Source organism: Hemiscyllium ocellatum, chromosome 11 (assembly GCF_020745735.1).
Source record: "Hemiscyllium ocellatum isolate sHemOce1 chromosome 11, sHemOce1.pat.X.cur, whole genome shotgun sequence".
Classification (NCBI taxonomy): Eukaryota; Metazoa; Chordata; class Chondrichthyes; order Orectolobiformes; family Hemiscylliidae; genus Hemiscyllium; species Hemiscyllium ocellatum.
Genome location: NC_083411.1, coordinates 37538453 through 37555681, shown reverse-complemented (window position 1 = coordinate 37555681; position 17229 = coordinate 37538453). Strand labels below are relative to the sequence as shown.

The following is a 17229-nucleotide window of genomic DNA, read 5'->3' as shown; positions in this document are numbered from 1 at the left end:
TGAAGGAGCAGCGCTCAGAAAGCTAGTGCTTCCAAATAAATCTGTTGGACTATAACCTGGTGTTGTGTGATTTTTTTAAACTATAATCCGGTATTTCAGTCCTCCGGAACCCCTGTTCAACCAGAAAAGTTTCTACATCGGACCATTTCAGAGGTGCACAACTTCAGGCTGCTCCGGCTGCCCAGCACAAAAGTTCCTTTTCTTCCAATTTCATTGGCTGTCTGGTGAGGTGGAGAGGCGGTGCACCGGGAGGACCGGTCGCTGATAGGTCAAAGTTTCTGCCAATGTCGGGGTCGGCACCTGGATGGGTTTGCGCATGCGTGGGAGCGGCGGCAACTGCAATGGTAGCGGGAGGGAAGAGGAGCGGCCAGGTGGTGGCTTGGCTAAACCGGGCAGAGTGGGACCAGGTGATCGAGTACCTGTACAGTAGGGATAGTAAGTTGCAGCGGTATGCACTGGACAGGATCTCCGCCTGGAAGAGCAGGTAGTTGGGGCGATCCTGTTGAAGGATCAGGGGCTGAGTTCTAATTGTTGTCGCTGTGAAAGGCCGACCATTGGTACAGTTAAGATCCTTAACAGTTCATCATGCAGCTGCGTTTCATTCACATACATTACAAAAATATAACAATTGCAATTGGTGAAATGTGAATTTTACCAAGCACTGAAAGTAACGAGTTCAGTTTCTACACAGAGAAACATCATTAATGATATAATTATATTTACAGTGTCAATCAGCCTTTTCTTTGTAGTGAATCTGATATCAATTTCCAGATGTGTTTCAGTTGCACCAGGGTACCTGGGAGTCGTTTCTACATTGTCATGTAATTTTGTTTTTAGGAAGTATTCCATGTCCATACTAAATGTCTTTTTGCTAGTTTAATTTGACCCTCTTCCTCTTCTCCTTTGAATCACTGGAACAGTTCATTGGATTAAAGATTTTGTTTTCTCTGTATTGTGTACTGTTTTATGCAAGATCATGTACTTCTAGAGTTAGTTGAGGAATGAATTTAAGCCCTGACACACTTGTTTCAGGTGGCTATTCATCCTTATTTAACAGTTCTTCAGGATAAAAGATGACTTTCTTCCACTTCAATGGTACCTGAAATGGTTGATAGGTCCAATGCTACCTACAGATTCTGCCATGAGTTGGCTTTTCTGCAGGAATGCTTGGAGGACATTCCTGAAATATATTGCTGCCACTCAACTTGAGAATTTCAGTGAATTAAAGGAGACCGTAGGACTAGGGCAGTCATAAACGAGATGTCCTGTGACAGGTTAGTGATCCATAGGATTGGGAGTATTCTGTAGTGGGGACAGACTTCAGGAAGGCCCTGAAAACCAGTAGATGTAGCTAAAAGTTGAGGTTAGGGTTTGCATATTTTTTCTAACTTATTATTCTGGACTTGCCTCTTATTCTTAATCGGTGTATGTGTGTTTAGTAATTAATAAACTCACTTTGTGAACTCAGGGATGCCTTGTTAAGTTGGCCTCCCTTTAAACACGTGAGTTCATTTACAACAAATATAGAATGCTGGAGAAACCCAGTAGGTCTGGATAACTGTAGAGAGAGTCATTGGTCTGTTGTGTTGTATAATTCATTCAGTCCTACATGTTTGCACCAACCAGATATTCTAAACTGATCTAGTACCATTTTTACCAGCATTTGGCTCATGTCCTTCTATACCCTTCTTATTCATTTAAAATGCAGATGCATTTTAAAGGTTGTAATTACACCCACCTCCTCCACTTCCTCAGGCCGCTCATACAGACACTCCTTCTGCATAAAAAAGTTGTCCCTCAGGTCCTATTTAAATTTTTCCCCTCTCGCCTTAAACCTCTATTTTTGAATTCCCCTATGCTGGGGAAAAAGACCTTGGCTATTCACCTTATCCATGCCCCTCATGATTTTGTAAATCTCTACAAGGTCACACTACAGCCTCCAATGCTCCAGAGAAAAAAAGCCCCAGGCATTTAGGCTCTCCCAATAGCTTCAACCCTCCAATCCCGGCAACATTCTTAAATCTTTTTTGCACCCTTTCAAGTTTAACAACATCTTTCCTGTAGCAGGGAAATCAGAACAGAACATGCTATTCTAAAAGTCCTGTACAGACTCAATATGACAACTCCTATACTCAATGCACTGATTAATGAAGGCGAGCATGCCAAATGCTCAGTGCTTTCCATACCACCCTGTCAACGTGTGACTCCACTTTCAGGAACTATGCACCTCCACTCCTCGGTCTCTTCATTCAGCAACACTCCCCAGGGAGAAATAGTTAGCCTTTCAATCCAGTAAAAGTTACAAGACCAGTGCATCCAGGAAGGGTGACTGGACCCAAGTTTTTAATTCTGATTTTTCTCCACTGATGCTGGCAGACTTGCTGAACCTTTCAAGCAATTTCTGTTTTTGTTTCTGATTTTCAGCATCTGCAGTTCTTTCGGTTTTTGTAATCAGGACCTTCAGTTCATTTGGGTCTGGGAGAAAAATATTCATGAGGAAATTGTTGTTATTAAATTGGCCTTGTGACCAACCAAAGGGCTGAGTGAATAGAGGAGCAAATTCATCCCTCCTCAGCTGAGAGCATAACTCTTTCGGGTTAGATTTAGATTCCCTCCTGTGTGGAAACAGGCCGTTTGGTCCAAAAAGTCCACACTGACCCTCCAAAGAGTAACCCACCCACATCCATTTCCCTCTGACTAATGCATCTAACACTATGGGTAATTTTGGCGTGGCCAATTCATCTGCCCTGCACATCTTTGGACTGTATTTTGTCTCGAACCATAAAAATTCAGAGATGTTGCCTGGCTCTGCATGTATTTCTTTGTCTAATTTTATGGAATGAAACAGCTGAACAATGATACAGCTGAAAAGAAGTTTATTTAACTATTTGACTGTGAGCTGTTTGTTAGAACTACTTCATTAATCGTATTTTCTTCTTCTTCATAAAACTTTTTTTTGCAAATATTCATCCATTTCCTTTTTGAATATTACCTTGAACCTGCTTCTGCTGCCCTTTTCTGACAGTGAATTTCATATTACATCAGCTTGTGTTTCTTTTAAAAAAAAGTCCAATTTTTTTCTCTGCCAAACCTTAAATCTATGTCATCTGACAGTTTCTGTTGTTCACGACCATTCAAATCTCAAACTGCTTTTAACACCCTCCATCCCTTAAACAACTTACACTTTTTCTGGCCTGATCAGTCTATTTTCACTAAGGACTCCTCATTGCTCAGTATATTATGATGATTGTGTCTTTTTTATTTTCTGGACGGAATTGGAAAGCTACTTTTAAAATTGAAGACTGTGGAAGGAGTTGCTGCACTTCTGAGAAGCAACTTGCTGAAACTCATTGTCTATGGTATTTATACTGCCATTATATGAGCTGTATGGGAGGCTGTGAATGTCTGGTACAGTGGGCTGTGTACAAAGTGACTAACAGGTTGCTGAGTAGTTTGTGGAATTGTGACCAGTTGTGGATGCCGAAGGTCCTCAGTCTGACTAAATTATCTGATTGTCTTCTGGGTAGCCGAAAGTTGAGAATGTTACTGACAGAAGCTTTTGGATGGCTGAAAGGACAGATGTTGCCTTTTTTTCTCCAATAATATAGCTAAAGTCTTAAAGCCTGTTTGTTTTCCATTGCTGGATGCTGTAAACTGTGCCTTTTACTCCCTAACAAAAAGCCTTGCAGTTAATGTATTATTTGTCTATGCCTTTTGCGAAGAAGTGAAAAATATCTGAAGAAAAAAAGTGTAGGTCAGAAATCCTGGCAGAGTTCTTATCTGAACCCTATGGACTGGGGCCTTTTGAACTGCTTCCCCCATTTTATTCTCTTCATCCATAATGTGTGTGTGGTATAACATAAGATAAAAGGGCTTTAGAAGGATTAATGTTTTAAGTTATAGTTATATGTTAACAGTTCATAGTTTTTATTTCTGGTTAGAATCTATTTATAATAAATTCTTATTCTTGTTAATTATAGAAACCTGGTCTGTGTTTTCCATTAGCCTTGGCCTATCTGACAGGTAAATTGGGTACTTCATGTACTTGGATAATAGTGAGTTTTGAGAAGATTTGCAGCTCAGGTTGAGGCTTTGGATAATATTACTGACTTTTGTGATGACTCTGGGAATAGCTAGCCTGATTTCCAGCTACCCTATGAGATGTGACAGTCTGCACGACCAAACAGGAGAGCCTGAGAGTTTTCTGGGCTTGCAGAACATTTTTTGTTCTAGTCTTACCTGCAAAATTTCATGCTTTTTTTTTCTCTGATTTTTATATTGATGAGTTTACCAGTGCTAATTTCCTGCTGAAAACAGCAAAGTAGTTCAACTTGATTTCTCCTCTGTCACCTTCTTCCCATGTGGTCTATTTCTAATTCTCTTCTAAAAGTACGGTGACCCTGGGAATCATCACTTTTATTCACTAGGGTAGTGTGCTAGAAATTGAGCCCTGCTATTTCCAGAGATGTTGCAGACAGTAAAGATTTTATGAAAAATGTGAACCTCCATAGTTTACCTGAATTTCAGACTCCAGTTGATAGCATGGACCAGGTTTTGTACTGAACAAGATTTGATGTTTATTACGAGAAATTAAACTGTAGCTATAGGTCAACAGTTATAACCCATCAGCATATAACATTGCAAATTAGAAGTTTTTAAACTTTTGTTTACACACTTACACACAGACAAGCAAGGTAAAAGTATGGCAGAGGGAAAAACTGGAAAAATTGTTCAGTACTCCTTGTTTTCTTTGTTTATGCTTCAATCAGCTTTCTCCAGGTGCATCCGCTCTCTGGTTGCTAAGAGACACAAGGTGGCTGGTTCACTTTTAAAGGATTTTGACATATTATTTAAAAGTTATGGTGTACAGCAACTGTTGCAGGAAAGATAAACTGGTTTTCTTCAAGTCTGAAGGGAGTTTTGACTGTAGAAAACATAGCGACTGTACCCAAGTTGGAGAAGAACTGAGCATTTCTGTTTTTCTGTATCTTTCTCTCTACTTTGTTCCCAGGCAGGCAAAATATCTGTCATTGATATCTATCCCTAGTCCATAGGCCAATGAACAACCTCTTGCCAGCAAAAGCTGTAGTGGTACTCCCACTTTGGCCCTAAATGATCTGAAACTCAACTTCAGTGACTGCTTCTTCAAACAGTTTATGCAAACTCTGCAATAGTTGTCAGGTTATGTGCTTTTGAAACATACATCCACCCTTTCAAACACTGGGTTTAAAGCTTTCTCATTTCAATCCACAGTTTCTTAAAAAGCATTAAGTAAAAATACACAGTCTTTACACCATTGTGTACCTTCCTCCAAATGGCATACACCTCAGTCTTTTGACTTTGGATTAAATAAGGTGGGTACAGAATTTGAAAATTAAGAAAACTAAATGTCAGGACAATATGTGGCACCTGCATTCTTTGGCTGTATAGTGAGCGTTAGCAATGGTCTGCTGATGGTCTAGCTTGTTGGAATTCTATAAGTTTGCAGTGCAGAAGGGTTTGTGTCTGTAACGGACCTTTGCTTATTTAATCTGCAACTAACCATAATCTTCCACATTTTGCCCCATAACCATGTGCTGTTCATTGGTGTGGTTACACCGATATTTGATGAAGCTTGTATTTTTTCTTTCCGTTTTATAGATATGGCAGTAGCACTCCACTTGCTGTGGAGTGCACAGAAGCTCTGATGCAATGTAAACTTCAGGATGAGGCTGGGGAAACTTCATCTAGTGAACTGGTTCTCTCCTATGGACTTGCTCTTGTCAGGTAATGTATGTCTGTAAGAAGACTCTTTTTATATTCATGTGGTAAATTTATTTCCTGTATTAGTTAACATCCCCCCAACATTTGGCCTGAATTCTCATTGTAAGGGGGGGAGGCGGGGTTCAAGAGAGGTGGTGTTGGAGGAATCAAGTGATAGGAGAGTGGAGTGGGAGAAGCTGCTCTGAAATAGTGTCCGTTGAGTGCTCTGTCCACCTCGGTGGGAAATGGCAACCAATCAGAAATCTTGATGCTGTTTACGTCATCATACCTCAGAATAGTCCAAAGCATCATAGAAATGGGCGGCACGGTGGCACAGTGGTTAGCACTGCTGCCTCACAGCGCCTGAGACCCGGGTTCAATTCCCGACTCAGGCGACTGACTGTGTGGAGTTTGCACATTCTCCCCGTGTCTGCGTGGGCTTCCTCCGGGTGCTCCGGTTTCCTCCCACAGTCCAAAGATGTGCGGGTCAGGTGAATTGGCCATGCTAAATTGCCCGTAGTGTTAGGTAGGGGTAAATGTAGGGGTATCGGTGGGTTGCGCTTCGGCGGGTCGGTGTGGACTTGTTGGGCCGAAGGGCCTGTTTCCACACTGTAAGTCTAATCTAAATATACAGCATGGAAACAGACCATTTGTTCCAACTCATCCATGCTGACGCAATATCATTCTAGATCTTGTCCCATTTGCCAGCATTCGACCCAAATCCCTCTAAACCCTTCCTGTTCATATACCCATCCAGATGCCTCTTAAATGTTGTCATCATATTAGACTCCACCACTTCCTCTGACAGCTCATTCCACATCCATCACCCACAGCATGAAAAACTTGCTCCTCAGGTCTCTTTCGTATCTTTCCCCTCTTAGCTTAAACCTAAGCCTTCCAGTTTTGGACTTTTTACCCCCCGCCCCTGCATCAACCCAGATAAAATACATTGTCTATTTACCCTATCCAATGCTCCTCATGATTCTATAAACCTCTAAGATCACCCTCAGCCTGCAATGCTCCAGTGAAAATAACCCCAGCCTATTCAGCTTCTCCCTGTAGCTCAAATCCTTCAACCCTGGCAACATCTTTGTAAATCTTTCCTGAACCCTTTCAAGGCTCCCAACATCCTGTCTGTAGAAGGGAGACCAGAATTGCAAATGTGGCCAAACCAAACAGCCGCAACACGACCTCCCAACTCCGCACTCAATGCACTGACCAATAAAGGCAAGCATACCAAATGCCGCCTTCCCTATCTTATGTACCTGTGACTCCACTTTCAAGAAACTGTGAACCTGCACTGTAAGGTGTCTTTATTCAGCAACACACCCCACGACCTTACTATTAAGTGCATAAGTCCTGCCCTGATTTGCCTTTCCAAATACAGTACATCACATTTATCTAACTTAAGCTCTGTCTGCCACTCCTCAGCCAATTGGCCCATCTGATCAAGGTCCCGTTGAGCTCTGAGGTAACCTTCTTCACTTTCTACTACACCTCCAGTTCTGGTGTCATCTACAAAATTACTAACCATACCTCCTATGTTCACATCGAAGTTCAGCCCGTGAAATATTACTTGCACACAAACTGAGCCTGTATTGTTACCTCAAAAAAAATTGTTCAAAAGAACTTGATGTTTAACACAGTGCATGTGATATTTTTCATTTTGAGGGTCCTGCTTATGACACTTTGTGCCTTTTCATGCCAGTACGCTTGCCTCCTATCTTTGCTATGAATTCTGGCTTTCTTGCTAAGGTATAGCAAGATGGCTTGGAAGAACTCTTGGCAATGTGCCTAAATTCCCTCTCATTCTTTGTGGTTCTTAAGAGAGTTCTGACAAACCATGGTTGTCAACAGAGCTGCAATTTAAAATTTGATTGACATCTATATTTGTGTAGCTGTCATAAGGAGTTGCCAGTTAGCGATTGAGAAGCTGACTCCTCTCTCTCCACTTCAGTTACCCACCACCCCTCAGGCTAATTGTTGTATCACAATTACTAAATTACTAAATTTTTTTTAAAAGATGGGCAGCACGTGGCACAGTGGTTAGCACTGCTGCCTCACAGCGCCAGAGACGCGGGTTCAATTCCCACCTCAGGCGACTGACTGTGTGGAGTTGCACATTCTCCCCGTGTCTGCGTCAGTTTCCTCCCACAGTCCAAAAATGTGCAGGTTAGGTGAATTGGCCATGCTAAATTGCCTGTAGTGTTAGGTGAAAGGGTAAATGTAGGGGAATGGATCTGGGTGGGTTGCGCTTCAGCGGGTCGGTGGACTTGGGCCGAAGGGCCTGTTTCCACACTGTAAGTAATCTAATCTAAAAAACATTCTATTCCCACAAGGCCTTTTCTTTACTGAAAATAGCTAACTCAGTTCAGACTCCTTTTCCTGCTACTGTCCAAACAGTTTCTGTGTATTTTATGGTGAAAACTTTCAATTACAATTTCAGCAAGCTAAATAACATGGACAACTGATCCAATGGTTACTATGACCTAAAGGGGACAAAAACTGTGATTGGCATTGATTATGTAGGAAGTTGATATTTTGCTTTGCCCCAGTTTGCTGACAAATACACTTTTAATGCTGAAGATACAAGCTACAAGTTTAAGAAATAAAATTCCAAGAAAGCCAGACAAAATATGGGTAAATAAATCATAGTATTTAAGCAATTTGTAACGTAATAGACATCAGAATCCTTTGCCAGTCCTCTACTGTTCTTGTGCAATTAATTAATTAATTACTAGTATTTTATATTTTTGTTATCAAATTTTGTAATATGAATAGGGAATATGGAACAAATTTCAAGTAAAGCCTGAATTTCAGTTGCATTTTAGAATAGGAATTAAGCCATTAACTGACCCATGCACATGATCACTTTTAGCATTGATCACAAAAAATGAATTCCGTTGGTTGGGTCACCTGTATTCATGTCTTTGCAATTAACTTAAAACTTATCAGATTATTCAGATAATTTTAGTGATTACATGTTTAACAACATTGGATTCATAAATTCTTTTTAGGTTTGTTAATCTGATTACTGAGAGGAAGCAGAAAACTGTTGCTGTCTCACTGAGACGTTTGGCAAGTGAGGTAAGGTATTAATACACATACTCTCTATAAACATTGCATAATAACAACTTGAAAAATGGCATACATGAATACATGCCTATTCATGTATCCTTTAAGATGCCTTTTAAACATTGCTATTGTGTCTGCTTTTACTACCTCCTGTGGCAGTACATTCTTGCGGGGAGAGAGCCTTGCCCCTCACATCTTCTTTAAACTTTCCCCTTTTTCTTAAACCTATGTCCCATAGTAATCAGCATTTCTACCCTGAAAACAAGACGCTGACCATCCATTTTATTCATGGCCCTCATAATTTTGTAAACCCTTTAGCCTCTAATGTTCAATTGGGGTGGCACGGTGGCACAGTGGTTAGCATTGCTGCCTCACAGCGCCAGGGACCTGGGTTCAATTCCTGCCTCAGGCGACTGACTGTGTGGAGTTTGCACATTCTCCCCGTGTCTGCGTGGGTTTCCTCCGGGTGCTCCGGTTTCCTCCCACAGTCCAAAGATGCGCGGGTCAGGTGAATTGGCCATGCTAAATTGCCCGTAGTGTTAGGTAAGGGGTATATGTAGGGGTATCGGTGGGTTGCGCTTCGGCGGGTCGGTGTGGACTTGTTGGGCCGAAGAGCCTGTTTCCACACTGTAAGTAATCTCATCTAATCTAAAGACATCAATCAAAGTTTGTCCTATCTCTCCTCATAGCTAATATTTTCCAAACCAGGCAGTATCCTAGTAAACCTTTTTCAGTACCGTCTCCAAAACCTCCACATTCTTCTAATAGTGTGGGGACCAGAACTCTAACCATCAGCCCTAGACATTCACTGACCTTACTGTTGCTGGATTTCCCACTCTCGATATCTTGGAGCTTACCATGGATCAGAAACTGAACTGGACCAACTATGTAAATACTGTAGCTACAACAGGAGATCAAAGGTTTAGAAACCTGCAGTGAGTAACTCACTTCCTAAAGCTGTCCACCAGCCACAAAGCAGAAGTGTGATGGAACAGTTCCCATTGGCTGAATGAGAGCAGTTTCAATGATAACATCAAAGGAGCAGGAGAATTGACGTTTCGGGCATAAGCCCTTCTTCAGGAATCCTGAAATGTCGATTCTCCTGCTCCTTGGATGATGTCTGACCTGCTGCGCGTTTCTAGCAACACATTTTTCAGCTCTGATCTCCTGCATCTGCAGTCCTCACTTTCTCCCAGTTTCAATGATACTCAGCTTTATGCTGTCCAGGACAAAGCTCACTTGATGGACACCACATTCACTCCCTCCATCACTGACTCACAGTAGCAGCAGCGTGTTTACCATCTACTAAATGGACTGTAGAAATTCACCAAGGCTCCTAGTAAAACACATTTCAAACTCATTCTTCTAGATGGCAATGGTCATAAGGGCAATAGATACATGGGGATAAAACTACCCACAAGTTCCCCTCCAATGTCGTCACCATCTTGATTCGGAAGTGTATCGCTGTTCTTTGTATTGCTAAGTCAAAACCTGGAACACCCTCCCTCCCTAACAGCATTTTTACACCAAATGGATTGCAGTAGTTCAAGATAGTAGTTCACTACCACCTCTCAAGGACAACTAGAGATGGGCAATAAATGCTAGCCCAGCCTTAAACACCACATCCCATGAGTGAATTCAATTCAAAACTAATGGTGACACAATGGTTAGCACTGCTGTCTTATAGTGCCAAGGGCCAAGGTTCGATCCCAGCCTTGTGTCTGTCTGTATGGAGTTGGCACATTCTATCCATGCCTGGATAGGTTTCCTCCGGGTGCTTCAGTTTCCTCCCACACTCCAAGAATGTGCAGGTTAGGTGGGTTGGCCATAGGAAATTGCACCTTAGTGTCCGGGGAAGTACAGATTAGGTGGGTTATGGAGATAGGTTTGGGGGGCTGGGTCTTGGTCCGAGTGGGATGCTCTTTGGACGGTCATTGCAGACTCAATGGGCCAAATGGTCTCTTTCTGCACTGTAGGGATTCTGTATAGAGTGGCAAGCATATAATTTCAGCCAAGATTAATATGTGAGAGAGAGGACATCTGATTGGTCAGAGTCCTGGAGGGTGTGCATCTGGGTTGTTGGAAGTCAACTTTGCAACTTAAAAAGAAAAGGTCAAACATAGCTGCATGTCGTGGAGCACTCAATTCTTCGATTGGTACATTGGCATCGAAATATATTCTTCCTTTTGTGGTCAGCCAACAATAGCAGTGTTACTGTATCAACATACAGAATCTATACTCTTTCTCATAAGAGTATATCCTGCCCTTAGTCTAAAATTGCAACTAATTTATTTATTCTCAATAGTGGTGATTTTCTCCAGGATCTTTCAATCATCAGTTAATTGATTAATACTTTGAATGATACCAGACATAGGGGCGGCACGGTGGTAAGGGGTGGCACGGTGACACAAGGGGCGGCACGGTGGCACAGTGGTTAGCACTGCTGCCTCACAGCGCCAGGGACCTGGGTTCAATTCCCGCCTCAGGCGACTGACTGTGTGGAGTTTGCACATTCTCCCCGTGTCTGTGTGGGTTTCCTCCGGGTGCTCCGGTTTCCTCCCACAGTCCAAAGATGTGCGGGTCAGGTGAATTGGCCATGCTAAATTGCCCGTAGTGTTAGGTAAGGGGTATATGTAGGGGTATGGGTGGGTTGCGCTTCGGCGGGTCGGTGTGGACTTGTTGGGCCGAAGGGCCTGTTTCCACACTGTAAGTAATGTATAAAAAAAAATGAGTGTAATATACTGTCTATTTTGATATACCTGAAGAGATCATATCTAAGAATAGATGCAATATAGCTGTGGACCTTTTTAGGAACAGGAGGCATAGCCAGCCTCCTCAAGCTATCCCAGATCCAATTGCCTTGCCGAGTGAATGGTTCATACCACTAAGGGATTAATTGTGAAATGCTGGGAGACAAGGCAAACTCTCCGTATTGTAATCTGATGCTTAAAAGCATAGTTTCTGCATATGGATTTGCCATTGTTAGTGGAACACATCTTCAGAAGGCAAGTAGAAAAACCTTGTCAAGCAACTACCAGTCCCACCTTCTGGGGTAGAGAACAAACCTGGTGCAAGCAAGCGAGAAAGAATATGGCCTTAGAATTGCTTCGTCCATTTGTAGGTACAAGATTTACGTTATACATCATGATCTGGTGATTCACAGAAGTATCGAAAGTTTGTAGTGAGCCTCAATCTTATGCAGTCACAATACCTAATGGGGTGATGTTAAGGAGAAGTGCATGTCAACTAGGACATGTACAATTGTACATTACTCAGTGTTCCAATTGTACATAGAACTGAACCAGGGATGAACTTAGGTGAAATTGTGGATGATCACTGTGAAAATAATCAACAATATGCAAGATATCAATACACCTACAGCTCACAACCATTCAAATACCAAGTCTTGGTCATGCTATTATAAATGAGATCAACGAACATAAAAACATGCAAATTAGGATCAGAAGCAGGCCATACATGTTCTGCAGTCTGCTATTAATCCATAAGATCATAGTTGATCAGCTAGTTCTGAACTTCACAATCTCATTGTACTGTTCTTAACCTTGGGATTCTCTTGCTAGTTAGAATTTTAAAGGAAGTAGCTGCAGTGATAATAGTTGCACTGGTGGTAATCTTCCAAGAATCTGTAGAGGACTGGAAAACCATTTGTATAATACTGTTGTTCAAAGATGAAAGGAGGCAGAAAACAAGTAACTACATAGTCCAGTTAGCTTATCATTATACATTGGGAATATATTAGTCAACTATAAAGAGTATGATATCAGAGCATTTAGAAATATACAATACAATTGAGTAGAGTCAGCATGGCTTTCTGAAGGAGAAATCATGCTTGACAAATTTATTAGAGTGCTTTGGAGGAGGTAGCAAGAAGGACAGGTAAACCAATAGATGTGGTGTGTTGTAAATTTAAAAGCGGTTTTGATAATTTACATAAGAATACTTGAGATGATAAGAGCCCATGATGTTCTGGGCAGTTTCTTAGCATGGATCAAAGATTGTTTAACTAATGAAGACAGTTAGGGTAAAGTGGTCATTTTCAGTATCTTTCAACTAGTTGAATCTTATAAGGATCTGAGCTGGGGTCACAACGATTTTGCAATATGTCTTAATGACTTTGGAAGTGAATGTGCTATTAGCACATTTGCAGATGACACAGAATTAGGTGGGAAGGCAAATTCCGATGATAAAAAGTTGACTGATGTGGGCAGAAACTTGGCAGATAGAATGTAATGTGGGAAAATGTGAATTTATGCAATTTCACATGAAGAATAGGAGAGCTAAATTTAGTTTAAATGGGGAACATCTACAGAAAGCTGCAGTGCAGAGGGATCTGGTGATCCTTGGGCATGAATCACAAAAAGCTAGTGTCCAAGTTCAGTGAATAATAGGGAGGCAACTGGAATGTTGAGCTTTATTTCAAAGGGAACGAGATATACAAATAGGGAGATCTTGCTTAAACAATGCAAGGTACTCGTCAGATCATACCTAGAATGCTTTGAGGAGGTCTGGCCAACTTGTGTAAGGAAGGATAAATCGGCACTGGAGGCAGTCCAGAGAGGATTCACTAAATTGACCCTGATGTGGAGGGTTTTCTTATGAGGAGCAGTTGTGTAGGTTGCAAAAAGTATGCAAGACAGTCTAATTGAAACATTCAATGCTCTTAACAGACTTTTCAGGGTAGATGAGGAAAGGTTGTTTCCCCTGTGGGAGGGTCTAGAATTAAAAGTCATAATCTCAAAATAAGGGGTTGCCCATTTAAAGACACAGGAGGAATTTCTTATTTCTGAGGATAATGAATTGGTGGAATTCTTTACTGCAGAATGCTGCCAATGCTGGATCATTAACTATACCCAAGACTGGAAGATCTATTTTTAATCAGTAAGGAGAGCAACTATTACAGGGCAAAGGCAAGAATGTCAAATTGAGGATGATCAGATCAGCCATGATCTTGTTGAAAGGAAGTGCAGACACAATCTGCTGAATAGTCTTCTGCATCGATGGACTTGTGGTTTAACAATCTGTTTATCGTTACCTTAAACATTCAAGAAATATACAACCACTTCTGTGCCAGAGATTTCCAAATTTGCACAACCCTCAGAAAACATTATTTGTCCCTTTCCTAAAAGAGTGACCCCTAATTCTAAAACGATGCCTCTTTGTTTTGGTCGCACTCATAAAAGGGACCATCTTTTCCATGCCCACCTTGTCAAGACTGTTCAGTATCTTATGTGCTTGAGTCCAGTCACCCCTTACTCTTAACTCCAGTGGAAACAAGCCCTTTCTGCCAAAACCTTTCCACATGAGACAACCTATTCATTTCAGGTTTCAATCTAGTAAATGTCCTCTAAACTGCTTCCAGTGTATTTGCATCCTTTAAGAAGCCCAAAACTGCTCACAATATTCAAGATGTGGTTTCATCAACACTTTTTGTATAACTGTAAAATAACATTCGTATTGATTGTAACAAGGTCAGCCACCTGGGCATCTTAGAATGAGTTCCCTGATTTAACCAGATTAACAGCCTCAATCAAGGAGGCATGGCTGACAGAGGAGAGCCAGAGATTTTGGCACTCGGAGAGCTGACTCTGAATAGGCAGCACTAGAATCCAAAATTCTTCATAAGAACAAAGGTTAATGGTGACTGGGTGCTGGTCTCTGTAGAGCTATTTCAACATTCTTACTTTTTTTTAGATTCAGTTCTTCCTATAATATAGCAACCCAGCTTTACTGCCTTGCTGTATCCATGTATTAATGTTTTGTGACTCATGCAGTAGAACACCTAAATCCCTCTGCATCTGAGAAGTCCACAGTCATTCTCTTTATATATTGCTCAGTTTTTCTAATTTTTTTCTGGCAAACTGAACAGCTTCACTTTTTCACACATTATTCCTATTTATCAAATTTTTGCCCCCTAACTTTACCTATCTATTTCTGTCATGCAAACTCCTTGGGTCTCCTGTAAAGACCATTTTTAAAAAAAAAACACCTGTACTTTTAATTGTAAACGGAAATGAGAAAAGGAATGTTTTAACAACCTATGATTGCTTCATGTTTTGAAACCAAGTAACTGGACATTTGTTGTAAGCATTATTTAAACAGCTGCTATTTTGAGCACTTGTTAAAATGTGATTGCAGATCAATTGGAGCTAAGGGGTTATGTATAGTTGGAGCTTTTTTTGGTGCAGGTACCTGATTGGTCTTGGATTTGTGACTAGTTATCAATGATTTTTTTGCTTGCCAATAATTGTGAATGTATCTTGTTCACCACTATAACATTTTGAGCTCCCTGAGACCCAGAGAAACTTTTTGGACCACCATCAGCTCAGCAACTCTCCTTTCTGCGGTAACTTGAAGAAAACCAGTTTATCATATAACAGTTGCTCTAAGTTGAAAGGATATCCTGTCTGACTAATTTGGCTGAATTTTTTTGTAAAGGTAACTAAATATATTGATGAGGGTAGTGCAATTGATATGGTTCACATGGACTTCTGTAAGGCCTTTGACAAGGTCTCACGTGGAAGGCTGGTCCGATAGATAAGAGCGTTTGGGATCCAAGGCGAAAGTGAGTACTGGAGATTAGAGTGGTGCTGGAAAGGCACAGCAGGTCAGGCAGCATCCGATTAGCAGGAAAATCTACGTTTCAAGCAAAAGCCCTTCATGGCAAGTTGGCAAACTGGATCCAAAATGGACTTACAAATAGGAGGCAAAAGATGATGGGGAGGGTTGTTTGTGCTTGGTAGCCTGTCACCAGCATTGTACCACAAGGATTGGTGCTGGCAGTCTTGTTCTTTATGAACATTAGTGCCTTGGATGTCAATATAGAATTTTGAATTAATAAGTTCGTAGATGACATGCAATTTGGTATTGTTGATAGTAGGTAGAATGGTCTCAGGCTATAGTCTAATATTGATCAGCTAGTAAATTGGACAGGACAATCGTATATGGAATTTAATAGTGAGAGCATGAATAAGAAAAGGGTATCCACAATGAATGGTAGGTCAGTAGAGAATACTGATGGACAAAGAGATCTTGCTGTCCAAGTCCACAGATCCTTGAAGGTATTAGCACAAGTGGAAAGGGCAGTGAAGAAGACATATGGAATCCTTTCCCTCATTAGCTGGCGCATAGAGCATCATATATTGGAGCAAGGAAGTCTTGTCATAACTTCATAAAACATTGGAATAGTCGTGGATGGAAAACTGCAGTTCTGATCACTACATTAATGGAAGGATTTGATTGCACTGGAGAGAGTGCAGAGCAGATGTTGCTTGGAATGAAAAGTCTCCATTATGAAGAGACACGAGATAGGCTGGGTTTGTTTTCCTTGGAGCAGAGGAGGCTGAGGACGGGGGTGGTGGAGGATCTGGATGAATTCACAAAATTGAGACCCACATTTGAGCAGATTGTGGTATAAGTTTAAGATGAAGAATGAGTAGTTTAAAGGAGTTCTGGGGAAATTTCCTTTCACCCAGTGTTAGATATATGCAGCATGTTGGCTGAGAGGGTGGTGGAGACAAGTACTCTCTCAACATTCAAGAAGCATCAGGGTGAGCACTTGGCATGCCAGGGTTGCTGTTACCTCTGTTTTCTCATTTGTCTGCAGTTTGACCCCTGGTCCACATTTGCTTTGTTTATTTGCTGGTTGACCTCTGTGCTTGACTACATTTTATTTCTATCCCCTGGTCATTTGCTACCAGGCCATTCAGCTGTTTGGCAGAGCTGGCTTACTGTTTTGTGAACGGATTATTTAAGTGGAACTGTATCTATATTTGAATGCTTATTTTGTTGAATATATTTGTCAAGTTTGCGTGTCGGACTGTTCAGAATTGTCAAATAGTTGACTATCCTTAAAACAAGAGAAGGTTTGTAATCTATAAACCATAATAAACTCAGTTACACAAGTTGCCTAATCCCCTTTCTGCAGATATTTTGCATATTGTTGCAAAACATTAATTGCAGTTGGAAGGCACATAAGTTAGTTAGGTACAATGTATGAAATGTCTGGTTAAGAAATGGTTCATTGTCTAAATATTTTCTGAATATTTAGAGGATACTAAGAATTTTTAAAAGTTTTGTTCATTGATTTCTTGCTGAAGTTACTTTCTATGATGAGCTGCCTCCTTAAACCCCTGACCTCCTCCTGCACCTCATAATATGGATTTTTGCATGCCTGAAATGTCCCTTATCAAATTACCTACAATTTGCCAACCAAGGTAAACCTCTCCACTGAATTCACAGTTTTCCATAGGCCCTATTTGGACTTGTCAGGTCCAAAGATGTAAAAAATAATTGTAACGTTGCAATTATTGCCTGCGCTGACATTTAACTTGCCAAAAAGTACGGTTTGTATATCATTTTGTGACTGAGTATTACCATTAGGTGAATGACCTT

At 41.1% G+C, this 17229-nt stretch overlaps 1 protein-coding gene across 4 annotated transcripts in view; it reads left to right on the top strand.

The window, feature by feature from the left end:
• The first annotated feature begins 313 nt into the window (after positions 1 to 313).
• Positions 314 to 17229, top strand: part of las1l (LAS1 like ribosome biogenesis factor) — an 86602-nt gene continuing 69686 nt past the window's right edge. For 2 of the 4 annotated variants that reach the window (XM_060832516.1, XM_060832515.1), the window contains exons 1-3: positions 314 to 484; positions 5641 to 5766; positions 8760 to 8829. In XM_060832516.1, the coding sequence (XP_060688499.1) occupies positions 342 to 484; positions 5641 to 5766; positions 8760 to 8829 (339 nt within the window). In that variant the 5' untranslated portion in view covers positions 314 to 341. Of the gene's footprint in view, positions 485 to 3980; positions 4024 to 5640; positions 5767 to 8759; positions 8830 to 17229 lie in introns of all 4 variants that reach the window. The other 2 variants (XM_060832517.1, XM_060832518.1) reach the window with 2 other exon arrangements.